This window comes from Laetiporus sulphureus, assembly GCF_001632365.1.
Source record: "Laetiporus sulphureus 93-53 unplaced genomic scaffold LAESUscaffold_23, whole genome shotgun sequence".
NCBI lineage: Eukaryota > Fungi > Basidiomycota > Agaricomycetes > Polyporales > Laetiporaceae > Laetiporus > Laetiporus sulphureus.
Genome location: NW_024468532.1, coordinates 224,405 through 249,597, shown reverse-complemented (window position 1 = coordinate 249,597; position 25,193 = coordinate 224,405). Strand labels below are relative to the sequence as shown.

The following is a 25,193-nucleotide window of genomic DNA, read 5'->3' as shown; positions in this document are numbered from 1 at the left end:
GGCGCACTGATGTCGTCCGACTTTGTCTTGCCAGGGCAGCCAATCCCACTTCCCCGCGGGCCGGTCCCGCAGCTTGGCGGGGGAATCTATTCCAGAAACGGCCAAGTATGCGCAAGCCTGGTCGGGGTACCGCGACATGAAGGATCTGTTGGTCCATCTTTTCTGTGATCTGTGCAGCCGACAATGATGCATGTCTGAACTCCGTTATGGTCGCCGCACATTGTAGACGTTGGCGATATCGCGTACAAGGCCGCGCCCGCCTGCACCCAACTCAATCGTGCTAGGGTCTGTTACGCGACTGTCGCCTCAACAGGCTGTACTCTCTATAACGGTCGTGGATGGAGTGCCCCTCCCACCAGGAGAAGAGTTCACTGGTGTCATCCGCGTCCAAGATGTCAGGGCGACAGAAAAGGATAAGGTCAAGATCGCTGATTGCTTTCGCGGAGGCGACGTTGTGAAGGGACTAGTGGTGCGTCTTCCACAGGACTCCGCACAACTTCAGATTCAAACTCAACCATGCCGCTCTTGTAGATCTCGCTTGGCGATGCCCGAAGTTACTATGTCACCACTGCTCGGAACGATCTCGGGGTGATATTTGCGACAAGTGAAGCAGGTGAGTATGCCCTTCGAGGAGGCAAATATATGTTCTCTGATAGAAGACCCAGGTGCAACCATGGAGCCTGTGTCCTGGCAGGAAATGCGATGCCCAAGAACCGGCAGGATTGAGAAGAGAAAATGCGCCAAGCCAGAAAATACATAGCAATCATGGCCGTGAGGTCGCCATAGTTGTATATACATGTTATAGGTCTCAGCGATGCACTTTATCGGACTGTTGTTGATGTCGACTCCAAGCACACATTTGTTCCTGCCTAGAACCCCTCCGCACAACTCTGATTCATCCCAATCACAAACAGAAAAAGACGCCACATCTCATCCACTTTTCTCCTTCTCGACACAGCTGGCCTTTTCAGTTTCTACGAGTTCAACATCATCCTCGTCGCCTATCTGTCCCTCCCATCCGTTGTCAGCGAGATATTGGAGGAATTTCTGGTCCTCATGAGCAAGATCCACGCCCGTCATGTCGGGCACCAAGAAATAGGTGATCACGATCCCGAGGATGCCGCAGATCGCAGCAACGATGAACGTCCACCTGTACTACGATCAGCAAAATTCTTTTCGCCGCTAATGCGGTCATGCCTTTGTCCTAGATGTTCCCGTATTGGTTGGAAGACTTCAGTACCTATAGCGGCACCTGTTTTACCAATCGCGGCTGACAGACCGTAGAATGTGCCCCTGCACTTTCGTTCAGGGCCACATTGACAAGGAAAAGGAACTTTTGCCACTATACCGTATAGGAGTAGGGTACGCTCTGAGATAAGACTCATCAGGACACGGTAGAATGACATCAGAAGGGGACTTACTCCGCGCTAACGAGGCCATTCAGATTGCCTGGACCCTGGTGAAGTGTCAATAAGCAGACAAGCCGAGCAAAGCGCATGCATTACCAAGCTGCCCAACGAATGCATCAATCCGTAGCTAAAGATGGGGATCAGCGCATGTCTCAGCGCGGCACGGCGAACGTACAGTACAATGAAGAGCGGAATGATCCGCAGGAGCTTGGTGTAGCCGATGCCGATTATGAGACCTATGGACTGTTAATGCAAACTATCTGATATCGGCACGGTCTGACTCACCGAAGACAATGAACCCGCCGTACCCAAGCATTAACTGGGGATCGGTTAGTGCGGTGTAGAGAGAAAAACAATAGCGATTGCATAGTACCGTGTTACGTCTTCCCAGTGGGTTGCAAAGGAGTATGCCAATCCAAACGCCTGGTTGGTAATTAGCACAGATGAAATAAAAATGATCAGCGGTGTGAACGTGCCTGGTAAAGCTATCGTTAATAGAAGCAGTTGCCATTCAGCGGTTGCCTTGATGTTTCCGGTTTTTATGATCGTTGATATGATGGTGCCAGAAAACACCGTATTAGGGAAGAATACCTTCCGGCACGCAAAACGTTTATAAATTATGCGACAATAGCCTCTGTATATACTCACGAAATCATAGACGAACCTGGTTCAGATACGCATATACATGCATTGAGCCCCTAATCAGTGTCACGCATGAATGATGCTCACCAGGCACCGCCCGTACCAATCAGTGTCTTCCAATACCTCTTGAAGGCAAGCCAATATGGGACGCGGCCTACGTCCGACGTCAGTGTCAGTTAAATACGGGAATGTTTCAAGCCTGGAGCCGACTTACGCTTAATCGCTCCTTTGCGGTACCTATTTAGGGTGAAACACTGAAACATTTGAAATGAGGGACTCGCCTACAACTTCGGAGTCATCATACGCATCCGAAAATAGAACACGGCCATAGGTAGCACGATGCCAATGCCGAAACATACACGCCAGACGGTATTCAGATGGTTCTCGCCGGCTGCTGATAAGACGATCAGAAATACGGACACTGCCAGTGGCCCGCCGAACTAGTTGCAAAGTCAGACGTTATCGCATCTTTTGCGATAGCGACTCACGCTGAGGACACCATTTGTAACAATCAGGAACACTGCAGCACGAGGTGATCATCAGTAAGATATGCGAGGGAATGTCTGCAGACACTGACCTGGCCCTCTATTGCTGAGCATAGACTCGTTGGCTGATTCACTTGCGGCCGTGGACGAGGCAGGATATTCCCCTCCAGTGCCCTTGTAAAGTCTCATTAGCAGGCAGCATTTAGGGCACCAGCACAGACTCACGAATCCAATAATGCCTCTGGCCACCGTCAGCCACCAGAATAGGCTCCGAACGTTGCCATGCACGGCGTGTGCTGCAGTGGCCAAGGTTGCACCGAGTACTATCAGAACTGTTGTGAACACGAGACCGGCTTTCCGTCCTACTCGATCGCAAAGGACCCCGACGAAGAGCTGCCCAAGAACATCACCTAGCGAGGATGGTCAATGGGGAATTTTGTGTGCTGACTGCTGGGACTCACCCACTAGCAAAGAGTTGGACACTCGAGTGGACACCTTGGAAGTATACTGGCTAGGATACAACTTCTTGAACGCGACCTAAATGTTGCGAATGTCAGAGCGCACTGCGTCATCAGTGTGCTGTCTCATAACGAACATTGGCCATGGTCATTAGGTTATTCTGGTCTGGCGGAGGAGATTCAACATTGAGTATTTAATCCGTGGCTGTCCGTCCTACGAGAACTCACAACCATCCGAAATAAATCCACATGCGGCACCGGCTATTGACATATAAGATCCCAATAATTCCGCCTTGGATGGAGTCCATTTCAGAGGCTCCTCTTTGAGTTCAGGTATCGCATCGACATGGGGATGCGAGATGGTTACGTTCCCTGATCGTGTTGTGGACGGATCGCGAGCCGAATCGACTTCGAGCGCAAAGGACATGGCGATAGAGAAAGATGGCCATGCGAGAGGGCACTGGTTAATATACAGCTAGGATAGAGAACCCTCCCGGTACTTGTGTAGATATTCATAGCTCTTGCAGGTCCGAACTGTCAGATAAACGCGCTCTTTAAGGATTGCGGCTGCATTAAGATTGATGCTCCACTGCGATGAACTGTCAATGACTGAAATGCGATAAGATTGTGAGCCATGTATAGTACAATACAATGCGGGGATGTCGGAAATAGCTGTTTTTGCGTCGACAGCCATCGGAAGCAAAAATATGGGAGGAGCGCGCGCATCGAGATGTGGACGCCATTCAAGTCCCGCAAAGGAAAAGAGGCGCGTGGAGACGTGAACTCTTTGGCTGACTGGCTCACCCTCAACCCCTTCACCTTTCACTTACGTTCCGGCTCCCACTCTGGCTCTTCCGCTGTGTTGTTCTGCATGACTGCTGTCCTTCCAGCTCTTGATGCGCTCAAGAAGGACAGCGCCATGATCACACACACGGACAATACATCCAAGTAATGGTGTTCATGCTGCGTCTATAGCCGCGCAACTAACTAGCACCGCAGCCTCTCTTCCTCCACAATCGACTGGCATGTCGCATATCTGCAGATCAAAGAAAAGATGGATCAGCTCGAGGTTGAGCATGCTGCTTTGCGGGCGTGGAAAGATGGTACAATGGATGAAGTTGACAGGTGGGAGGAATTGGAGGCGGAGCTGGTGAGAGAGGAGGCGGAGAAGAAGAAGGCCGAGGATAAGGCAACCAAGCTCGATAAAGAGGTCACGGAGCTGAAGGTGTGCGCACATCATTGACGGTCCTCAGATGCATCGTCCGGCTCATACTGTTCTATGTCAGGCGAAGGTCCGGTCTTTGAATATCCAGTACGTCAAAGAATCGACAGCCATTCAATATGCACTCGATAAGGAGAAAGCGGAACATCAGCGGACAAAGAAGATGCTCGTGGACACGGAACTGGGCAACGATGACCTGGAGCGCAAGGAAAGGGAACTCTCAACAAGTTATGCGGATGCAGATGCCAAATATACCCGCGTGTTGGAAGAGAAAATCATTCTGGAGCAAGAGCTTATAGAGAAGGCCAGTGTCGAAGAGGAGTACCAGCGCTTGAAGGATGAACTCAGAGGTGCGGTGGCAAGGACGTCTCAAAAATGCATATTCTTATTTGCACTATCTAGATGCGAACGAGGAAGTCAATATGCTGAAGGAAAAGCTCGCCGCTGTTCAGATGCATGCATCGATATCTCCGGACAGTGCGTCGACAGCACCCTCTTCTGTGCTTTCCTCAGATCGGCCATCTGCATCCCAAGATGACCTACTCGAGGCCCACACATCTGACTTGTCTTCTGTGCCGCATACACCAGCCAAAGGAGCGATCTCACCCATCAGTACGGGAAGCAAGTTCAGAGATGCCTCGAGATCCCCGCTCTCGGGACGTCCACAACGCTCAAGCTACCCGACTCCACAACGCGTGGTGTCTCCATCATCGGGCCCTGCGACCTCGTCGCTCGCCCGTTCCAGCACCGTTCCAGCACTATCGACGCCCTCACATTTGCCGTCGAGAGCTGCTCCTGCTCGTCCCTCTGTCGGTCGTGATCGCTCGACTGCCAGCACCACTAGCACCGCCGGCGGTGTTCCGTTGACAGCGACTAGAAGCAGAGGTGTACAAATGGTTTCAGAGATGAGGCTACGCGTGAAGAATCTGGAGCAGAAGATCCAGTCGCGTGTACCACGTTTGCGTATGGGGAGCATCAGCAGCAAATCGAGCATCGGTAATGCAGGACCACCAGCGGCAGGGCCATCATCCAAGGCTGTCCCCGCATTTCCCTCAACGCCGCCGATGTCCCGACGATCAAGCAGCAAAGATGCACATGATACATCCCCCAAATCTAGGAGCCAGAATATCAGCGCGGAACGCGAGACCACTCCAGCTGGAGGAAGCTCGCCCTGGGTACAGGTCGACATCTCGGATTCACCTATGCCGTTAAGAGAAACACACAACAGGCGGATCTCTAATCCCAATGCCCCGTCATCTTTCCGGCCACCGTCGTATCAGGAATCTCCAACTGCCATCCCAAGGGCCTCAAATGGGTCGCCCAACAGCGGTGTGGCAACAAGTCGCCGCTCTCAATCTCGCTTATCGATCTCAACCGAGGGACGAAGTAGTGTCAGCACGAATGCCACAACAAGCACAGCGAGCTCTATTCCTACACCCTTCTCTCGTCCCTCGACACCAACCCTTTTACCGGTCGCAGTGCATAATGGTGCTGGGTTCGGACTGAAACGACCCACAGGGCCAGATTTCGGAGCATACAGCAAACGCTCGACTTTCGGAGGCAAGTCGCCGGGCAGTCCGCCCTCTAAATATGCAGCGCCACGCGCGAACAAGACGATGAGGCAGATATCACAGCTCACACAACCTGGCACGCCAACTCATACCCGGATAGGAAAGCCACCGGCGGCACCAGGGATTCGGAAGAACAATTCGGAGCCTTCTGCAGATCCGTTCGGATTCTTTGGTGGGAGGTCCAGAGAGCAATCGCGAGCGCGATCTGGCACTACTCCGAATGCGCGTAGCAAGGGCGCGTAGTTGCGCGAGGCATCGAAATGCCTATCTTCGCATGCAGGTTGTTGTTCAGCTTTATCCTTATCCTTTCTCGTCTGCTTTTGCGATTGTCCGGTTACCTGTGTTTCGCGTTGGTTTCCCGCTGGCGCGATCTTCCCCAGCACCTTACTGTCTGCAAGTATAATGAACTAACGAACCGTGCCCGGATGTTGGTACCGCCCCTTCGCCAACGTCTGTGGTTACATCATGCTCTCAACATTCAATGACGGTTGTATATGATCCTCCTTCCTTTACGATACAAATCCAGACCACAAACCCCCCAGAGAAATTCGTCCAGTCCTTCCTGCTCGAGACCTTGTCGGTTATCCGATTCCCCCCTTACTCCTTTGTACTCTTTCTTCGAATACTCAACTTTGGAAGTTACATGTTGGCAGGACTTATAATACCACTGTCTTTATATAGTTCAGAGCGACCCCGAGACCAAGGTCGGCGTTGAGCGAGTACTAGTGGGCGAGTGACCACGCGGCTTGTGGCCCAATTAATGATCGCGGAGGGCGCTTAGCGTCTCGACTCCAACCTCCTCCATCTCGTCGTGCTCGTCGGCTGATCATAGTCGGGCAAGACCAGTGTCACCCAACACTTTATTCTCTGTCTCGTTTTCCAGATCCATTTGTCAGATGTCAACTTCTGCACCGACGTCCAGCTCTCAACCCGCTCGCTCGCTGAATCGCCAGATTGTGCTCGAAGAAGATGAATACACCGAGGCGCTCTCCCACATCATTGCTCGCGACTTCTTCCCGTCACTCGTCCACTTGGATGCGGCGAACGATTATCTCAATGCCTTGCGTTCAAAGGATCCGGAAGTTATCCAAGCCACAGTGCGCCGCATGGAGGAGCTGGCGACGCCTATAACCGACCGCAATCGGTCATGGGAGACTCCTTCGCGGACACCTTATGCTGCTGGACCGTCAGAGACGCCTCTGCGCACGCCGCGTGCAGAACCTCCGCTGAAGAAAGCGCGATATGATACCAACATGAGCCTGGACAACTTCCAGGCGAGATATACCTCTGAAGACAATTCAAGCTTCACGCAGATCCTCGAGGACGAGAATGGGAAGCGGAAAGAGATGTGGTCGTGGGCGTGGGAAGCGCAGAAGAGGGTAGAGGAGCAGCAAGGGAAGATGCTGGAGTTAAGAGAGAGGCTGCTCATTGAGGCGCCATCCGGAGCCGGTGTGAGGGAGAAGTTCAGGATTGAGGCACCTACTCCGGCGGGATTGATCACGGACAGCTCCGCTTCGCAAGGGCAACCAGGACCTAGAGAAGAGGATACAGGTACGGAACATGGTGACAAGGGCAAGGAAGTGGCTGTCAAGAACGAGACGGCCGACGACATAATAGAAGATGTAGATGTGATGGCACCCTTGAAGGATACTCGGGCAGCAGGCGTAGATGGGTGGAAGTTCAAGGTGCGTCTCAACGCTACAGATCATAATCCGGTGTCTAACATCCCTCAGGCGCGAAATGCTTTAATGTTCCCTCCCGACGCAGATCAATCACCGTACCACCCTACCGCGGTGGAGACGAAAGGTGAACCACAGACAATCAAGCATGGCAACACACGACTGCTTGAACAAGATGAAACCACGTCTGGGTCATTGTCTGAACCGCCTAGTCCAACACGAAGTCGCATCGATGCAGCCATTGCTGGGACACCATGTATGTAACATTTGCTTATCGTCATGCCCAGGGAGCTCATCCAATCGCATCGCAGATCGTCCAAGGTCACCGACTATCAACAGTTTCTCTCTTGTCCCGTCAATACCTTCGCCTACCCCTTCCGAGCTAGGACCCGAGGCAATGAAGCAGCTCATGACGTGGGGAACAATTACCGGGACGCCTCGTATTCTCTCACAATCTGACGACCTTGCTGAGGCATCGTCTTCCGATATGCCACCCCCGAGCACACCTTTTCACATTGTACCGCCCTCCGCCCGCGAACGAATATCGCACAAGCTATCCACGAATGCCGCGAAGAGTCTGCGAGCAAAAGCGGAGCTGTTGAGAGTTCCAGGAGTCTCAAGGACACCAAGCAGTTCCAGGAAACCAAGCAGTTCCAGGAAGACTTCAATGCCTCCGCCGTCGTGGACGCCTCGGAGAGCAGAAGCAGCCGGTGGGCTGACACCTGCTGCGAAGAGGTTACTCGACAGGACTACAATGAGTACGGCCGCTGCGAGAAGAGCAGAGGCTATGGGACGGGTAGCTGGATGGGAGGGCAGCGGCTCAACCAAGTCGAGAGGACAGGACCTCAACAGAATACGATGGACTCCGACTCCTAGTCCAGTGGCAAGGAGGGGCTAGCTCGTCTTGTTGACCTTGTCATGTTTGTACTATAGTGCGGAAAAGCCTAAATTCAAATAAGAAAAGTTGCAATCCAATGGTGTCAGGCGAATTAGCCCAACACTTGATATCATGATATAATGCGACAACTAGTAATGTTAGGAATACAGGGCGACAGGCAGACTTGAAGTCAGCTAGAAGACTCAGATACTTTCTGTCGTTTTGCAGTAGGTTCCGCAGCGGCAGTAACCTCAGGTGGATCCTCTCCCTTCCGCTTTGCGTTTGCCGTACCGTTAGAGCCAGCCTTGCCTTTGCTATCTGGCCCAGCGGGTGGTGAGGTCACGGCGGCTTTGGGTTTCTTCTTGACCAAGACGCCCTTCAGAGACTTCTTAGTGTCTCTTTTCGCCTGCGAGGGAGCTGGTGCCTTGCCCTTCTTAGCCGTAGCAGTGGATGGAGAAATAATCTCGGCAGCAGAGACTATGGGAGGCTTGTTGGATTCTGTTTCCCTGGCTGCCACCGCACTTTGCAGAACAGTGAGCAAAAAACATTTGCATAATGGCCCGGACGCACGCTCTGAAGTTCTTCAGCTCCTCGCCATCCATCTCTTTTCGCAAACGTTCCTCTTCTCGTTGCTTCTCCAGGACGGAATCGAGGAACAGAACCTCGTCCTCCTCTAGTGCACGGAACTGATTGCCTGAGAAGTCGTTCAGAGATTGACGAGGCGGTTACAGTTGGGACGCCAAACCTAATTTGTTCCTCTCCTCCCATTCTTCTTGTTTGGCTGCCTAAACCGCGTGAGACTCACGCAATATTCGAAGCAGGGGCTGCTGCTTACTCTGTTGGCGGCTAATTTCTGGAAATGTTGATGTCTTCAGTAATCTTGAGGTGATACGTACGATAGGTCCATACCTCTGCCAGGCTGCGGCCATCGAAAGCATCCTCTGTCGGCGGAGGAGGGGGCTCTTGCCCGAGTCTAAGCACAGCAAGCACAGCATGAGGTAGGGGGTCAATATGGAGACAGGACTTGAAGATCCGGCGCATATACCTAGCGTATGCTGCGCGCCATTGCTCCTCGCGTCTCGCTTTAGCGGTCTCGACATCCGCCTGGGAGACGAAACGCGAGCCCACAGTGCCCGAAGAGATAGATGGAATAGCGTCGATGTCGTCCATGAAGGATGTGGCGGAATGAAGTTGCGTGCGATTCGCCGTCGCAGTGAAGGGAGGAAGGGCGCCCTTCTCGGCACATGCTCGTCCTCACATACCTTGTTCAGTGCCGGTCGTCGGCGAGCGGGGCTTTCTGGCAGATGCAAGACGCTGCGCTCTTTCATCCATACCCTTTTGTCTCCTGCCTGTCTGCTTGACCTGCGATGGCTTCCGACGGCCAGCGAGTATCTTCGTCGCCCTCGATTTCTAGCTTTGCCAAGTCGCATAGTGTCCATAGCTCCCGCCTTGCACCGTCAACAATCAAGACCGTGATTACGGCCCCTCGTTCGTATATTCTGTGCGTACTGTGAAACTCGTGCTAACGAACGGCACTTCAACAGCGTGGGCTCGAGACGAGCCACCCTCTCCTGGAGATGACGAACCTCAGCGCGGCGCAACCTCTAGTGATAGCTTCCGACGCCCAGTGGATTACCGCGTCTCGGATGTTACATCTTATGAGTCCTCAATTCCCGAGGAACCAGGTCCATCGCGTTGGTGGACGTTCGCGCGACATCGTCCTTCTCTGTCTCAAACTACGCCGCTAAATGGCACCCCATCCGAACCGCGAAGGCCGCAGCGAGATTGGGAGCGTTCTCTCTCGTTACCATGGCTAAATGTGTCCCATCATCTGCGCTCTCAGGAGAGTAGTCTCTTGACTGCTCGCCCCCACGAAACCGAGCATCGCGCGCCTGAGCATCCCCAAATCCCTGCTGATCCTCTCCACGTCGACATCCCGCCACCTCCCGCCACCCCATATACTATCGCGCAGAATGCAACACCGGGCTGGGACACGCCTTGGACTGCTCGTCCTGCGGACCTTACATCTCGAGGGCATAACTCGGGCGACGAAGTCACGCAGCTGGCACAAGCTGACGATGACTCGAACGAGAAGTTAGGTACTTGGACGAGGAGAAGGAAGAGGGTCCGGGCTTATATGATGTACAATCCTTATGTGCCGCTGGTATGTTATGTGCCCTTTTAGAAAGTCCATCATAGTTAAACCTTCTTGTTCACAGCTTTTTCGGTTCACCAACATCGTCTTCACCACGACTGCTCTGGCGATTGCAATCCGTATCCGCCTAATCGAGAAAAAGAATGGGGTGATGGGTGCTGTAGGCTGTTCACCGTACGTCCAATCCTGATGTCAGTCGACATCTAAATGCTTAGTATGCTACTTTCTCTAAGGACACTGGTCATCATCTTCGCATCTCTGACTCTCGTCCATGTAATGATCGCTATCTACGTGCGTCGCCTATTCTTTACATTTAGTCGAACACGTCTGACCCGTGTGTACAGGTGGAATACTTCGGTCGTCCCGTTGGGCTCTGGCATACATCCAGCAAGCTCGCTTACACCTTGATCGAGGTCGTCTTCATCTGCGCCTGGTCTGCAGCGCTCGCACTCTCCTTTGACAATTTCTTCACTTCCTTGATACCCTGCGCCTCAGCTTCCGATATATCCTGGTATAACCAGCTACCGCGTCCGACCGTGCCAGGGCTTACCGGTAACGAGGGCACTCCAGGTGACCAGATATGCGATGATCAGTTGGCACTCATCTGCCTTGTCGGCGTGGGCCTCATCATGTACTGCATTAACCTCGTCATCAGTCTCTTCCGGATATTCGAGAGAGTGAAATATCATCCAACATTGATACTACCATCATAGCTCAGCATCTCAGCGTATCTCATAGTGTTTCGGAACCGTATTATCCCTGCTTCTGAATAGTGTATGCTGTTCCCAGCCTAATACGCTCATATGTGCATGATGTCTTTTCGCCCGCATTCGAACTTTTTGCATCGCTCGAGTCTCCGTCGATATCAATCACTTGAACAATATCGCATTATCTTGTACCACATAGCTACCCTATACCTGCAGTTGTAGAAACAATACATCTTCGTTCCTGATTGCTACGTAGCCATTTCTGCTCCCTGGATTCCGAGACATGTCCCACCTTGGTACGCTTAGCAACCTCGAATGAGGCTTCGACTGCTGTCAGGCATCGGGCTGTCAGGCTTAGCTAAGGCTTGACAGGGAATATGTCAGATACTATTACCAGGGCCACGAAGCGAAGAGACGGCGCATTGGCTTATTTTCGCCAGTCCGAGTACACCGGAATGATACTTTTCGATCTTCGTGATGACGAAGTATCGCTTGGGCACGTACAGATGGAGCACAGCGTGAACGGAAACACATGCAGACAGCACGACAGTCCGATTCATGTCGACTAAACGAGAGCCGGGCTCAGTCAGTGCATGTGGCCTCGGATGGAGGGACATGCTGGCTTACAATGAGTCCACTAGGCGACAAAGTCAGCCGTCGTCTCGTCCATCGCCTGTCAGTGGTATGATGTGAGACCGAGCTGATAGATAGAAGATTAATGCACAAGGCTATGCGTGGCGGCCGGCCGCCGCTTTTCTTCCGCCAGTAGGTAAGAAGACCGCGCGGAAGCATTCGCTACTGTCTCAGAAGGCTGCGTGATGCGCCGACAACATTGCTTTGCGCATGCTGGCAAGTCCGATGCGGCTCGGGCGAGTACTAGTTAGCCGTTCAAGCTCAAGCCTCGCAAGCGCTACGACGCGGAAAGCGCCGACCGGACTGATTGAAGCGATGCGGGCGCGCCCCCATCATGAGTATCAGTATACCTTGGCGGCAGATCATGCACCATCAATCAAAGTTGTTGGTCTTCGACAAGTCCGCCTGGACGCGCATGCGTCCTGCATGCCTTCTGAGGCGTAACGCTGATGAGAAGATGGCTTGAGACTGTAGTTGTCGTGTCCAGCATTGACGCCGTGGCGTGCGCTTGCCACCGGAGCGGCTGCACCTGGCCGCACCCACGGCCTTCCAACGCTAGTAGGCACCAATATAATTGCTGATGAATCCGAGGACTTCGCAGTCGGGGCGGTGGCCGTGATCACCGAGCCAGCTATTCGAAAGTTGCAATCGGAGACAGCGCCACATAGAAGATGGGTCTGAGGCCTGGTGCTGTCTATTCATCCATCCGCAAACGATTTGCCAGCAGTTTTGTGATCGAGATCGTCAGCGACCCGAGCAACTTGCTGTTCCGGTGGGGTCGGATGGTACATGAGGCGGACCTTCGAGCTTCGAGGCTCGGTTGAGTAACGAGAGCAAGATGATTCTGAGACGCGCCGGGGAACTTTGACTTTCGTCTCACATGTCATTAACGCGCAAGGTTCGATAACGTACCAGACAAACCACGGTCAAGGCTCCAGACAGCGGGTTCTAAGAATGTCAACCTTTTTCGATACAGACAAGACCTGCAGCCCTTATTGGTTGAACTCACCAAGTCAGACCGAGTCGCTGAGGCATGTCAGCCTTTAGCTTGGAGGACGTTGAAGAACGTCAGACCACCGAAATGTTTCAACGCAGTAGGCACGCGGAGCTGACAGAAGCTCTGTTGATGGGTCCTTCCGTAGTCAACATTCCGGAATCGGAGGGCTAAGAACGTCCCAAACGAACGCCGATGCTGGAATTTGCGTCCAGCACTAATCAGGGAAAGACTGAGCTCGAGCCACGCTGGAAAATCAGACTCGAGTGGCGCTGAGAAATGATGCGTACATGGTGGCCGGAATCTGATGAATCACTCGAGATGAGACTATGGAACGCACGGCAAATGCACGACGGCGGACATCGGGGTAGACGGTCGTCAGCAAGCACGGACAGTACTTGATCGTGGCGCATGGCGCATGCAACAAATGACATGAACCGCCGGTGTATGTGAGGCGCTCCGCGAGGACGGAGTCGTTGCACAACATCAGAACGTTTCTCGTTCCGCCCCGGGGTCGTCGGAAGTCTGCACGCCTTCTCGATATATAGCGCGGCTCTCTGTTTGAAACGAACACCAGCACCCCGTTGTCGTATGCATCGCAGCATCCCTCATAACCCAGTTCACCAGTCACCCTCGCCACCCACTCTGACTCAACATCTACCATGGCAGCCGCACAACTATGGCTCGCTCTACCTGCGGAGATGAAGTTGTCCGTTGTCGATCTCCTTGATTTCCAAGATGTCAAGGTCCTTGCCACAGTGAACAGAGAGGCATACTCTCTATGTGTTTCAACCATGTTCAAGGTGAGCAGCGGAGTACCGGGGTGATCTCCGTTGGATGTTGATCAATTCGCACATCATAGCATGTGAAAATTCCCGACTACGAGAGCCTGCGGACGTATCTGTCCACCGTACCCATCAGCCACAACCAGTACATCCAGCATCTGTCAATCTGCACCAAGCCCAGCGCTCATCATGCGGCGGATGCTCCATCTGCCAATCGTCGCACTGTAACAGATGCGGTTCTCGAGCTGGTTTCTCACTGTCCTCAAGTAGAAGACTTGACATTGTCTCTACACGGGTCCCTGTCCAAGAGCATCATCCCCTGTTTCACCAAGCTGGGCTCTCTGACGAAGCTGTCCATAAATCACTGCGGAGATGAAAGTTTGAACCCTTTGTGAGCCAATCCTATCCTCTCTGTTCTGATCTTTGGCTTACAGCATCCTCCGACCATCTAGGAGTGAACGGTTGGTTGTCGCGATAGCAGCTTCGATTCCGAAGCTTACCCAACTATCTCTCGACCGCATTACTCGATCCGCTATCCACGCACCCGAACTCATCGGTGTGTATCCTTTCATTCCGCTTGTTGCGGGAGATGAGGATATACCCCCTCACGCGCTGCTTGACTCCGAGCTGCGTCTTCCGTCGCTGCTCCGCCTGCCCACCCTTAAGAAGCTGCGCATCCGAGATACTCATCTCGGAGACCCACAATGGACCTGCACCCCCGTAGCATGCTCCTTGGAGGTTCTTGACCTCGGGAGCTGCTATCATGAATCCATCGATTTCAATCGCATCTGCACAGAGCGCATCATGGGCAATGTCGGGCATACAGTGGACGAGTTTGCCCTCAACACTGCGCTTTCCCCGCAAACCTTCGAGTATGCGAAGCACAAGGAACCTCCTCTGAAGCGCCTCCGGAAGGTCCACCTTACCCCGCTTTTCCCAGTCGAGAACGTCGTCGATACCTTGACGACACTCTCGGGTTCGCCAATAGAGCAGCTCTCCGTGCAATGCCACGAAGACGACGTGCTGGACATGTGTTCTGCGCTGGAGGATTTTCTCAGGCTTAGAGCGGAACGTGGCGAGCAAGCGCTGTACCAACATCTCACCGAGATTACTGTGAAAACGGTCAGCGACCTCGCTGATGGCCTCTTTGGTCCATTCAGCAAGGAGCAGTCCTCGTCCACTGGGGAGCTCCTCGTGGAGCATGCCGAGGCCGTACGGCACCTGCAGGCCTTCCTTCGAGACCTTCGGCGACCGCGCGATGAAGGAGATGCATCCGAGGGCCAGTTTCCAGCTAGCAGTCAAGTATCAGGGAGCGACATCGAGAAGTCCCCGGCGATCGCTGTGGCTGGCGAGATCGATCACGACACCGGACGACTCATGGCTGAGCGGCTCATAACACCAGTGTCCAAAGCAGACTAGCAATCTTGTAGCTGAAGTTGTACGGTTTTAATTCCTCTCTTGGGTTAGTGGCGGACGTATATTGGCCTTGGGACATGATGCGCTGAATTCTCATAAATTATATCCTTTTTGACGACGACTCATGTGTTCATTGCTTTTGCACCCGTGTATACCAGTCCATCGACATGCTTTCCGATGAGTACGCATATTCTCCCCGATATCGGATATGGAGTGATCAATGTCTGCGGGTCACGGAGCATAGTTGTACGAGCACTGCGAAGTGCGTCTTCGTCTCACCTGCTCATGATCAGCGGGAGGTGCTTGCAAGCCAATCTGAAACGGACTCAGGCCACGTCTCATCTGCACGGATCCGGGATTTGTGCGTCCCAAGAATGTTACCCTCGCCGCATCGCTATGGAGATTTGTTCCTTTGAACAGGTTCATACGGTGATTGCAATGCTGGAAGCGGGTGTCTTTCCTCCGTGAATAGCTGTCACCCTCGATGATGATGGGAAAATGTGCACAGACATAGGACAGTTCGACAGTTCCTGCGTTTCGCAGCATCATTAGCTGTTAAGAGGTTGCTAGGAGGGCAGCCTGAGAGAGGCGGTGGTTACTTACATTGAGCGGATATGTGTTGCGCCAATATTGCTAGATGTTAGATTCCTGCCTTCTGCATCGCTGCCTTGTCTGACTACAGCCCAGTGCAGAGCCAAGTATCGTGTTAACTGGACTCAAAATCGACCTCCTTGTAGATCATCTTCATACTACTAGCAGTCGTCGCCTCGCAGTCCGCCCAACTTGAAGTCGCTTTGGATCCGGAGATACTACGCCCCGATACAGCATGGTACAGACCCCTTGGTCAGGTATCTGGTTCCATAAATTCTACAGCTATCCAACGGCACAGTCGACTGCGTAGGCACCTAGAGAATCGGGTACGGTTGACTTGGAGAATCTGAGACCTGCGTCGCCACAGTGAGACCGCGACACGATCACGTGACGGATGCGGACGCGTCTCTCCGGACAGGCGCCCGCAAGCCCAGCGGTGCACTTCCCGCGTTTCCTGATCTATCGCGGGTAGAGTGCGACCATTCGTGCGTTACGTTCATCAATTGTTCCATGAGACGTGAAAATTTTATGACTCCCTGTCACTGCACGCCGACCTTTGGCATTCACTTCCGTTCAGGTCACTCCGCAGGACCACTTCCTCGACACAGGTAGGCATTGAAACATGCCCGACCACTAGCATGAACGGTTCCGTAGAATCGGTGCAGCGGTAGCGGGAATCGGAACACATATGCGTCTAAGAAGCATATCATTATCGGGAACACGGGCGGAACGATGCGGCAGGGAAGAAGGTAAGGGGGGACAATCTGGTCCAGGACTCCAGGCAAAAGTTGGCAAGTGATTGACGCTCACTGTATCAACAGTGGCAGTGCTGATTCAGGTTGGGTGCCCTACTGTCGCATAAAGGCTGTGCTACAATTTTCTCGTGACGTGTCTCAGCGAGAGTTTGCGCGCATGCGCAGACCCAGAACAGAATGAATGCCAGACAGATGTCGCACTCGCAGGCGCAACAGTCAGAGCGCAGATATCGACGGATCGCTTTCCGCGTTCGCTGCGCGACATATCATGCGCACGAGCGTATTTTGGTGTTTTCACAAGTGAGTGGTTCGCTATAGAGCTTGTCCGCCACAACGGAACAGGGTAACGCCGTTCTGCTGGATAGATATCATCACGCTAGCAATGATGACAGGCGTGGGCGCACCGTCCACATCGACATGGCGTCTCTTGCGCGGCGTGTACTGTCAGTGATTGTACTGCCAGTGCTGATAGACCTGCTAAACCTCTACGCTGTATCATATGTGAGTATTGTACAGCCATAACCGGGCTTGCTCGGTGGATCAAGGCAGTTGCGCGGCCTCGGTGCTCATGAAGCTAATGCTATACATAACTGGGTTCTACGGGACCGCCCTTGCCTCAGTCATTGTGGGATTGAGTCATTGAGATCGATTTTTCGCCTCAAGTGCGACGGCACGGTGGCACCGGCAGGCAGCCTCCATCATTCGAAGTCTTCATTCTGCCAATTGGCTATTCAGATCAAAGGTGAGTCAATAGCGTCCACTTTTGCTGCACTGAGGTAACCCGCGTCAATGGTCTCTAGGTGGTGCCTTGACCTCAATCGCAGATTCTCACTGATCTTCGCGGTCCGCAAAATCGTCCATCATCTCTTTATCTGCGTCGTCGTGCGCATTGAAGCCGAAGTGTGTCGCCTTGATGATGAGGATCTTACTGGTATCATTGTATCATTGATCGAAACTCCAACTTACTGATGCATTTAGCAGTTGTTTGTCCCGCCTCCTTGATGTGACGTTGAATGACTGCCCATGAGTCACGTCGCTGCACTGGTCAATGCAGTCTGCGAGCACTTGGTCGCAATGAGCTGTGAGCCTAGGCAGTGGTTCTCTTTGCAAACACAAATGGTTAGCGGCTGAAGGCCGCCGTGCAAGGGTAGAGAGAACAGTTCTGCAAGCTGTGTAGCTCTCCCGCGCTGTTCGGTTCGCCACATCTCCCGGTTGGTGCGACCAGGGCTCGTCTGGGATTCCAGGAATAAACTTCAAAGCTTGAAAACATGGGAATAAAGCTATGGGTCGAGACGGGACTGGGACACAGGCATGACATGTCACATCGGCGGGAGCGGCTCCGTTGGCAGACATGTGCGTATTGCCGCAGCCTTTTTTGCAGCGTCAAGTATTGCAGTGAATAGCCATTGATCGCATGGCAGATACAGCGGTGCTGTGATTGCCAGGGAGACCCGTAGTCATCACTTGTTTCTGCCACTCAACTATAAAGCGACTCTGAGGGAGAGTCCGAGTCATCATTAAATTCCTCTCATCTCCCTTCAGCTTGTGGTCACACGCGATGTCATTCAGAACGCACCTCACGATTCTTCAATGGAGTGCATCGCTCTATTCAGAGGCTACGGTATTCGAGATCCCGGACTTCACCCATACAAACGGGACCGGACGGCGCTGGAACAAGATATCGTACAGACAATTCCTGACCGACGTGGAACTGAGTGCTCGCTACTGGGGGAATGTTCTGCAAAGCCGCGGCGTACACCAACGCTCTGTCGTCGGACTCTGGTGAGCATTAGAATTCTGTCAATGGAGTCCATGCAACTGAGTCCGACATTCGCGTACAGGCTAGGCGGTATGACATACATGGATGTTCTCCATATTTTCGGAGTTGCGAGGGCAAACTACATCCCGCAGCTGTTCTCGTTGCGCCTTCCCAATCCGGACGTCATTTATGAGCTCATGCAGCGAGCAGACGCGAAAGCGCTCATTTTCGACCCGTCATTTGAGTCCGTAGTGACGAGCTGCCCTACGCCATCGCAGGCCGCTATCGACCTGCACCGTCTACCGGCATTGTCTGGCCCATTGCCTGCACTTAGCAGGCCATCGAGCGGAGAGGACACCGCCATGATCTTCCATACTTCAGGATCCACGTCGGGGTCTCCCAAGCTCGTGCGGTGTTCCTATAAATGGCTTGATGCCATTATTGCGAAGGCCGGCCATATCAGCGAGCCTTGCCGTTCCGACCGCCAGGATGTGATAACGTGGATGTAAGTGATTAATGCATTCACACTCTAACAATCGAACTGAGTTATTTCAATCAACCAGGGGTAGCATGTGTCATATCGGACAGACACTCACCTTGATCGGTGGTCTTCAGCACGGCACCTGTGTCGTCCAACCTACAACAATCGCATTCTCCTCCGACGAACTCCTTGACATCATCCGACAGTGCGGCCTCAACCGCCTCACACAGTTTGCGACATTCCTCGCAACACATCTTCGTAACTCGCAGGAGGATTCGCGCCTTCTCGCATCCCTGCAGCGCCTCGACGAGGTCCTCTACGCAGGTCTTCCCCTGCCTCAGGGAGAGGAGATCTGGGCTCGCCAGAATGGGCTGCTGCTCAGAAACCTCTTCGGGAACACGGAATGTGGGGCCATGCTGCGCTCCATCGGTGGACGCGGTAGCGACTCCCATTTCCTCCGGCCCATCGAAGGGACGCAGTATCGCTTTGATCTCGTGACCCCGGCTGCTGAACGCGTAGACGACACTTATCGCAATTCCAACGCTCAGCTTCTTGAGCTTGTGATACTTTCGGATTCGGGAGACTGCCCAGATCCCTCTCTCCGCCAGGCTGATGGGCACTTCCACACGGGTGACCTATTCATAGAGGCCGCGCCTGGATGTTACCTATTCCGCGGCCGGGATGATGACTGGATCAAGAGCGAGAATTCGCTTCGATGTGATACGAAGGCGATCGAGGACAATGTACGCTCCTCATGTGGGGATCTAGTCTCCGAATGTGTCGTTGTAGGCAATGGGCGACCTTCACCTGCACTCTTCGTCGAACCCAAAGGGCTGGTCGATGGGGAGAAGCTGAAGAAAGACATCATTCGGCGCACGCGGCACTTTCACTCTAGACGATACATCCACGAACGGATCGTCTCCACGCACTTCATTGTAGTCGTCTCCAAGGGAAGTTTGCCGAGGACTGCAACCAAAGGAAACATCAGGAGACGTGCGGTCGAGGAGACCTTCAAGGTTCAATTGGATCGCATATACAAGTCCCAATAGACGCTGTCGTAGGATACGTCGCTGTTCTTGGTTACTTTTGGCTCATTAATACTCACTTGCCTCACACTAATGCGGCAAATCGCGCCATCGCATGGACCTGACATTTTCCGCGGTTAGCAGTTCTGTAACCTTACTATAGAGTAACGAGTTGTACTTGCACAATTGGGTCCTGTCACTGTCTTAAATTATTTCAATGTATAAATGCCGTGAAACACCTGGCGTACGCCACTGCAGACGTGGCGTAAAGAGCAATGAGACGAGAGCATAGGAACATAGATCATCTACGGCGCACATAGCTCACCTGCCCATACACCATCAATGTGGTTAACAAACAGTGAAATTGATTAAACTTGTCGCATCTGTCAAATTCAAAGTGAGATCAGATCGTATCATTCAGGGTACTGGCACAGCATCGCATGATCGCAACTTTGATCGATTTCAGAATATGCTGTACTGGCCCGACGAGATGTGAGAGCGCGCAAGGTACGACGCCGCTGGTTGCTTACCGTTACGAGTCTGCACCATAAACCGCTTGATTTCTGGAGTATTCAGGAAGCGTCTGGAACCTGCTTTGGGAAGACAGCTCTTTTTGAGATAAGAGGGCGCCGAACACGGCAGAAACATCTGGACAATCAAGATACATATGAAATGTATACACGTCGAGGTTGAAGCGCAGCCATGAACATAGATGCCCGGTCAGCGCGTGACCATATGACAATTCAATTCTCAATGATAGGGCGTACAAAAGGTATCATTTACGAACACATTGGCAAAAAAACAGGATAGAATAACGCACATAAATGAGCTCATACTAGCATAAGGTCGTCGCGGACATCTTGTTCAGTGATGACGAAATTGAATCTCCCTACGCTTGCATTTACTGGCGTCCTGACAATACCCTCATATTGACATTTTTGCACAGGCGAACTTCGAGAAGCGTCCCCTGCGTTAACTTTGCCTGTAGCAGACGACGGGAGGGGATCCATAGGAGCCATCCGCAACGTGATGTGGTGGGTAAGGGGTAGTGATCCAGAGGTTACATCCACCAGGTCACGCATAAGTGTATCAGGATGTCCAGGCAAGGGCGATGACGCTCTGTGGACTGAATGCGGAGACGCATTGCTTGCACCACGGAGAGGAGTGTCGGCGGGGTCACTGGAAGAGTTATGGAAGGGAGAGGGAAAGGACTGGAGGTGTTGCTTGAAGAAGGGAGACGTCTCCTCTTCCTCTCCGCTGACCACGGACTTCTTCAACGGATTGAGACCCCAATTGGTCAGTACTATCACAGGACCGCGCGAGGCGCGGAGCTCCTGTAATGCTGAAAGGACATGCCGGAGAGGGTTTACTCTCCCCGTACCACCGGAGCGCTCGCCAGCGCTACACGAATGTTCCACGGTAAAGCGGTCTGCCCAGTAGAACGCGCTTAGTGAGTCTACAGTAACCAGCCCTATTTCTAAGGCTTGGAGAGATGGGCGTGCACAATGATATCGCGGCAGATCGAGTAGAGTTGCCGCCATTTGAAAGGAAGACGCTGGTCGGAAAACATGCAACCTTTCTAGACAAAGGGACGCAAGCTCATCTATTGCGGGAAAAAGCGCCTCTAGCGTCGTCTCAGGGGGTTCCCCGCCATTTTTTATTAACCTGGATAGACGGAGCATCAGAAGGCGATGAAATCTCTCGATGTCAAATGTTCCATCTGTGTCAAAGCAGATGGCGGCCTTGTTCCAGCCTCCGATGTTGGCGGACTGGTACTCTGAGGGTAGGATACAAGTGATGAGCAGATGATAGAGTAGGCTAGTCTTGCCGGTTGCAGTAGACCCTTGAATCTCGAGCACATCACCACGTCTGACGGGCACTTCTTGAGGCTTCATGTTGGCGCCTTGGGAAGTCAGTACAGCGTCCAGGCCTGTGAGTTGAGTTTTGCACGGTGAACATGCTTCAATGTGCGTCGTGGTGAAGGATCAGTCTCTGTTGTGAGTATGAGACATGGATTTAGTTTGCTCACTCTCCGTCTGGACAGTCACGAGTAACTGAGCAGATTAAATCAATACATGGTACTTCAAAGCAGGGGGATTCTAACTTGCTGCAAGGTCTCGGCTTGGACTTCGCCGAGCATGGCTTCGGCCGTTGTGACTATAGGACACATTTTCGATACGAGTGACCCGACAACTTGGCGGTGAAAACGACACAGCTGGTGGTGGTCCGCAGCAGATTCCAGTCAACTGCTTTGAAGTTAATCTGGTCACTCCCGTGAGCTCGCTGGAGTAGATTGTCTGAGGCAATTACCAACGTTGGTGAAGCTCAGTATTCATTTCGTCCGGCGGAACGCGCTCACTTTGAGACCGGGTAAACCGTCAGGTAGTTTGCTTCTCCAAGACAGCTTGTAATGCTTTTCACAGACAGCGGACGATGCTCAAAACGTAGCCAGTGTTCGAAGGGAGACAACGTCCGGCAACTTGTGGACCGTGGCCTCAGCCACCAAAAAGCGGCCACGTGCTTGCATACCAGTTCGGGACTCTGGTCGCTTGACGGGTGATGGACTGCTAGCACTGCAAGCGGATGGCTTTCCGTAGCGACCACCTCCCCCCGCCAGTTGCCCCTCGCGTCTGCGTTCAGAAACATACCCAGCACGTCCTTGTGCACGTATACCACCCATAGACGACCACCGTTACGACTTTCACGCCATGGCTACTGCTACGTCCGTCAGAGCACCTCCCGCGACCTCGCGACGGTCCCCGCACGGGTCCAGCAAACCGTCAGCATCTCCGCCTTCTGTTGCCAGAGGTGCTACAGCTCGGTCTGCGGTGTCTCCACGCCTATCGGTGTCAATGAGTGCACCAGCAGCTCGTCGAGCATCTTTGAGGGGAGGTGCACACCCACCACCTGTGGTTACCAGTGAAACACGCGAGACACTTGCAGTCTCCCTAAAGGAAGAGACTGAGAAGAAGGAGCAGGTTTGTCTTGAACTTTGAAATACTGCTTGTTGGCTTATAGTTGCTCGTAGCTGCTCGTGCAACTGCAGGAGAAAGAACAGACCATCAGCAACCTAACCTCAGAGAATGCCAACCTGTCATCCGCCCTACACTCTGCGGAGTCTCGTCTCGCGGAGCTGTACGCAGATCAAAGTCGCATGGAAGAAGAGATGGCGGCCCGTATAGAAGTGATCGAGAAGCTCAGAACTCAAGTGCGTGACCTTGAGAAAGAGAAACGCGACGTGCAGCGGCGTTATAATGAGCAGGTATGATTTGTGATCGCATGAATGAGATTACTTACTGATCGAAGCAAAGACTGCGACCTTTGAAGCCGAACGTCAGGCCTTCTATGATAACGAGCAACATCTTAAATCTCGCATACAGTCCTTGACTCAAGCTCGCAAGCAACCGGCACTGAGCTCGCCGTCTGTGGTTTCCGTTGTTGAATCCGTTACCGAGCCTTCGCTCATGGAGTCTGAGGCGGATGTGGAGGCTGTGGTTCCAGCATCACAGGTTCAGGTGCAGACGCAGGACGTCACAGACCCCGAACAGGAACCCGCCGAGATGACTGGGCTGAAGCTCGAACTTTCTACTCTCTCGACTTCGTATTCCTCTCTTCAATCGACTCTTCAATTACTGCAGACGCAACTGGTCGATCTGAAACGCGTCAATCATGAACTCCAGGAGGAGAATGAGTCTTACAACATTCTCCTCAGGGAGAAGACATTGAATGGACAATTCGACGTTCTCCGAATGGGAGTAAGTGCCTCCGCCAGCGAGACCAGTCTCAGCGAAGGCGAAGAGGATGGTGACACGGCGGGAGAAAGCGAAAGCATGAAGAGTCGGAATACTGGCCGAAGTGTGCTCGATCCCGTGGACGAGCTAGCAGAGGAGCACGAGCTCGATCCCGCATTTGAACTTGCCCAAGATCGGGAACAGGAGTCCCGCAATGAAGATGAGCTTTACCGACATTCGCGTAGACATGGTCGCAAGCAGTCGAATCATTCTCTGACCCTTCGTGGGGAATCGCTTGCCAACCTCCCGATCACCGGCCCAGGGCTCGACCTAGCAGCGGAACTTGGACGTGCTGAGAACAAGGATATCTTAGAGGGCCATGCCACTATTGAGGATCGCCCGACGCAGGTCGTCAAGACTAAGAAGCACAGGAAGCACTCCACCTCCGATCGGAAAATGTCCTCTGCATCCGATGCTGTTCAGGATAGTGGGCCATGGACTGACCTCGATGCCCTCCGCAACGAGGTCAAGAGTCTCAAGGATGCAAACAAAGCGCTTTCTTTGTATGCATCCAAGATCATTGACCGTATCATTTCCCAGGAGGGCTTCGAGCACGTCCTTGCAGTGGACTACGAGAAGCATAGTCCCCCCTTGCCGAAGACGCCCTCCGCATTCACCACGTTCGACAACATCCCAAAATCACATAGTCCTCCTAAAGCACAACCTCAGAAGAAAGGCAGAACGCAATCCGCTATCTTCTCTTTCTCCTCGTCACCTTCGAGCTCTAACGGTTTCCTGTCACCCACGCCGAATAGCTCCTCTGCTCCCTCTCCGCCTGCTCGTTCGCGGCGGTCGTTGTCGTTTGATTGGAAGAGCTTTTCAATGTTCGGCGGCGGCGGTGACAAGAAGGTCGATCCTGCCCCTAGCCTGCGCCCGTTGACTTTGCGAGCAGGTACATCGCAATCAATCTCTAGCGCACGCAAGTTGGATACATTCGAGGACGAGGAAGACAGGAAAGAGCGCGAGCGGCTGAATGCGACGATGAAGCTCATGGGCATCGAGAAGCCTGTGATGCCGGCCATCCACAAGAGCTACTCTGCCCCCGGGAATCCGACCGATGGCAATGGCAGACGTTCACCGCTGCCCGCCAGCCCCGTGAACGGGGGAAACTCGCCGGTTGTGCCCCCGACTGCATCGTATCGTTTCTCGTTCTTCCGCCGCAATTCTTCGATGACGCCTTCGGACACATCGTCCGGGCCGTCTTCCATACGAGGAAGTCCACACGCTTCCGTTAGCGGTGCGAACACTCCGAATCTCACGCAGGAGGCACTCGCACAGGCTGAAGCCGCAAACACACTCGCTGCACTTGATGCGCATGAGCGTCAGTTGAGTGCAGAGATCGCCAAGGGCGCAGGCGGAGGCTTCACTGAGATAGTAAGGCGCACTGGGGATCGACGGAGTAGCAGGAAGAGCGGTGAGAGCGCAAGTACCGTCTGGAGTGCTGGTATGAGTCGAGGAGAAGACGGGGATGATTGAATCACGGCGATCATCTGAAAACAGCAGCCTTGAATGACTATATGCAACATATGCCATCTATATCCTTGCACTCTCCTCCACATGTTGACGCGCAATATTTTTGACGCTTCTGGGCAAATCTATAGACATTGGTCATGGATTATTATGCTGCGGTTACGCCGCTACGCTATCGTATGGTTATACCACTAATGTACATACACCTTGCATTCCAGGAACAAATATATATGACGACGCGCATGAATTGAACGGTCTCCCTCGTTTGATCCTTGCGAGACTACTCGG

General features: G+C 53.0%; 13 protein-coding genes across 13 annotated transcripts; 8 read left to right on the top strand and 5 right to left on the bottom strand.

Annotated features, from left to right (window-relative positions):
• Positions 1-9: 9 nt before the first annotated feature.
• Positions 10-760, top strand: LAESUDRAFT_737237 (uncharacterized protein; the record flags this gene model as incomplete). Its single annotated transcript, XM_040910772.1, has 4 exons — positions 10-147; positions 227-469; positions 532-613; positions 666-760. The coding sequence occupies 4 exons, from the start codon at positions 10-12 to the stop codon at positions 758-760; spliced, it is 558 nt and encodes a 185-aa protein (XP_040763658.1).
• LAESUDRAFT_726486 (MFS Git1p-like glycerophosphoinositol permease) lies at positions 532-3,706 on the bottom strand. Its single transcript, XM_040909039.1, has 20 exons — positions 3,223-3,706; positions 3,132-3,160; positions 2,998-3,073; positions 2,762-2,946; positions 2,629-2,710; positions 2,540-2,571; positions 2,337-2,491; positions 2,266-2,288; positions 2,139-2,205; positions 2,058-2,073; positions 1,886-2,000; positions 1,783-1,832; positions 1,695-1,728; positions 1,585-1,645; positions 1,506-1,536; positions 1,422-1,456; positions 1,349-1,369; positions 1,198-1,293; positions 669-1,150; positions 532-616 (listed from the first exon to the last, which is right to left on the bottom strand). The coding sequence occupies exons 1-19, from the start codon at positions 3,419-3,421 to the stop codon at positions 931-933; spliced, it is 1,527 nt and encodes a 508-aa protein (XP_040763657.1). The 5' UTR covers positions 3,422-3,706; the 3' UTR covers positions 532-616; positions 669-930.
• A 323-nt stretch (positions 3,707-4,029) lies between these two features.
• LAESUDRAFT_726485 (uncharacterized protein) lies at positions 4,030-6,506 on the top strand. The gene is made up of 3 exons (XM_040909038.1): positions 4,030-4,219; positions 4,281-4,566; positions 4,619-6,506. The coding sequence occupies exons 1-3, from the start codon at positions 4,049-4,051 to the stop codon at positions 6,028-6,030; spliced, it is 1,869 nt and encodes a 622-aa protein (XP_040763656.1). The 5' UTR covers positions 4,030-4,048; the 3' UTR covers positions 6,031-6,506.
• Positions 6,144-6,593, top strand: LAESUDRAFT_205662 (uncharacterized protein). The gene has a single exon (XM_040901572.1). The coding sequence runs from the start codon at positions 6,269-6,271 to the stop codon at positions 6,500-6,502; it is 234 nt and encodes a 77-aa protein (XP_040763655.1). The 5' UTR covers positions 6,144-6,268; the 3' UTR covers positions 6,503-6,593.
• LAESUDRAFT_680495 (uncharacterized protein) lies at positions 6,583-8,445 on the top strand. The gene is made up of 3 exons (XM_040905734.1): positions 6,583-7,472; positions 7,521-7,722; positions 7,778-8,445. Exons 1-3 carry the CDS (start codon positions 6,684-6,686, stop codon positions 8,362-8,364), a joined length of 1,578 nt encoding a protein of 525 aa, XP_040763654.1. The 5' UTR covers positions 6,583-6,683; the 3' UTR covers positions 8,365-8,445.
• A 65-nt stretch (positions 8,446-8,510) lies between these two features.
• Positions 8,511-9,859, bottom strand: LAESUDRAFT_205748 (uncharacterized protein). The gene is made up of 7 exons (XM_040901573.1): positions 9,389-9,859; positions 9,253-9,316; positions 9,179-9,196; positions 9,089-9,128; positions 8,914-9,037; positions 8,773-8,864; positions 8,511-8,719 (listed from the first exon to the last, which is right to left on the bottom strand). Exons 1-7 carry the CDS (start codon positions 9,511-9,513, stop codon positions 8,658-8,660), a joined length of 525 nt encoding a protein of 174 aa, XP_040763653.1. The 5' UTR covers positions 9,514-9,859; the 3' UTR covers positions 8,511-8,657.
• Positions 9,711-11,211, top strand: LAESUDRAFT_654670 (uncharacterized protein; the record flags this gene model as incomplete). The annotated part of the gene is made up of 5 exons (XM_040904497.1): positions 9,711-9,831; positions 9,888-10,507; positions 10,563-10,672; positions 10,732-10,789; positions 10,843-11,211. 5 exons carry the CDS (start codon positions 9,711-9,713, stop codon positions 11,209-11,211), a joined length of 1,278 nt encoding a protein of 425 aa, XP_040763652.1.
• Positions 11,212-11,295: 84 nt separating this feature from the next.
• LAESUDRAFT_205833 (uncharacterized protein) lies at positions 11,296-11,937 on the bottom strand. Its single transcript, XM_040901574.1, has 3 exons — positions 11,833-11,937; positions 11,594-11,770; positions 11,296-11,535 (listed from the first exon to the last, which is right to left on the bottom strand). Exons 2-3 carry the CDS (start codon positions 11,763-11,765, stop codon positions 11,405-11,407), a joined length of 303 nt encoding a protein of 100 aa, XP_040763651.1. The 5' UTR covers positions 11,766-11,770; positions 11,833-11,937; the 3' UTR covers positions 11,296-11,404.
• A 1,557-nt stretch (positions 11,938-13,494) lies between these two features.
• LAESUDRAFT_654967 (uncharacterized protein) lies at positions 13,495-15,036 on the top strand (the record flags this gene model as incomplete). The annotated part of the gene is made up of 3 exons (XM_040904522.1): positions 13,495-13,635; positions 13,695-14,008; positions 14,070-15,036. The coding sequence occupies 3 exons, from the start codon at positions 13,495-13,497 to the stop codon at positions 15,034-15,036; spliced, it is 1,422 nt and encodes a 473-aa protein (XP_040763650.1).
• A 1,969-nt stretch (positions 15,037-17,005) lies between these two features.
• On the bottom strand, positions 17,006-17,834 carry LAESUDRAFT_205482 (uncharacterized protein). Its single transcript, XM_040901571.1, has 3 exons — positions 17,346-17,834; positions 17,212-17,288; positions 17,006-17,150 (listed from the first exon to the last, which is right to left on the bottom strand). Exons 1-3 carry the CDS (start codon positions 17,730-17,732, stop codon positions 17,111-17,113), a joined length of 504 nt encoding a protein of 167 aa, XP_040763649.1. The 5' UTR covers positions 17,733-17,834; the 3' UTR covers positions 17,006-17,110.
• Positions 17,835-17,937: 103 nt separating this feature from the next.
• On the top strand, positions 17,938-19,779 carry LAESUDRAFT_813151 (acetyl-CoA synthetase-like protein; the record flags this gene model as incomplete). Its single annotated transcript, XM_040914462.1, has 3 exons — positions 17,938-18,161; positions 18,221-18,643; positions 18,702-19,779. The coding sequence occupies 3 exons, from the start codon at positions 17,938-17,940 to the stop codon at positions 19,666-19,668; spliced, it is 1,614 nt and encodes a 537-aa protein (XP_040763648.1). The 3' UTR covers positions 19,669-19,779.
• Positions 19,780-20,383: 604 nt separating this feature from the next.
• LAESUDRAFT_205252 (uncharacterized protein) lies at positions 20,384-21,916 on the bottom strand. The gene is made up of 3 exons (XM_040901570.1): positions 21,749-21,916; positions 21,674-21,698; positions 20,384-21,604 (listed from the first exon to the last, which is right to left on the bottom strand). The coding sequence occupies exons 1-3, from the start codon at positions 21,812-21,814 to the stop codon at positions 20,475-20,477; spliced, it is 1,221 nt and encodes a 406-aa protein (XP_040763647.1). The 5' UTR covers positions 21,815-21,916; the 3' UTR covers positions 20,384-20,474.
• Positions 21,917-22,089: 173 nt separating this feature from the next.
• On the top strand, positions 22,090-25,168 carry LAESUDRAFT_680482 (uncharacterized protein). Its single transcript, XM_040905733.1, has 3 exons — positions 22,090-22,622; positions 22,673-22,906; positions 22,956-25,168. Exons 1-3 carry the CDS (start codon positions 22,353-22,355, stop codon positions 24,909-24,911), a joined length of 2,460 nt encoding a protein of 819 aa, XP_040763646.1. The 5' UTR covers positions 22,090-22,352; the 3' UTR covers positions 24,912-25,168.
• Positions 25,169-25,193: the final 25 nt, after the last annotated feature.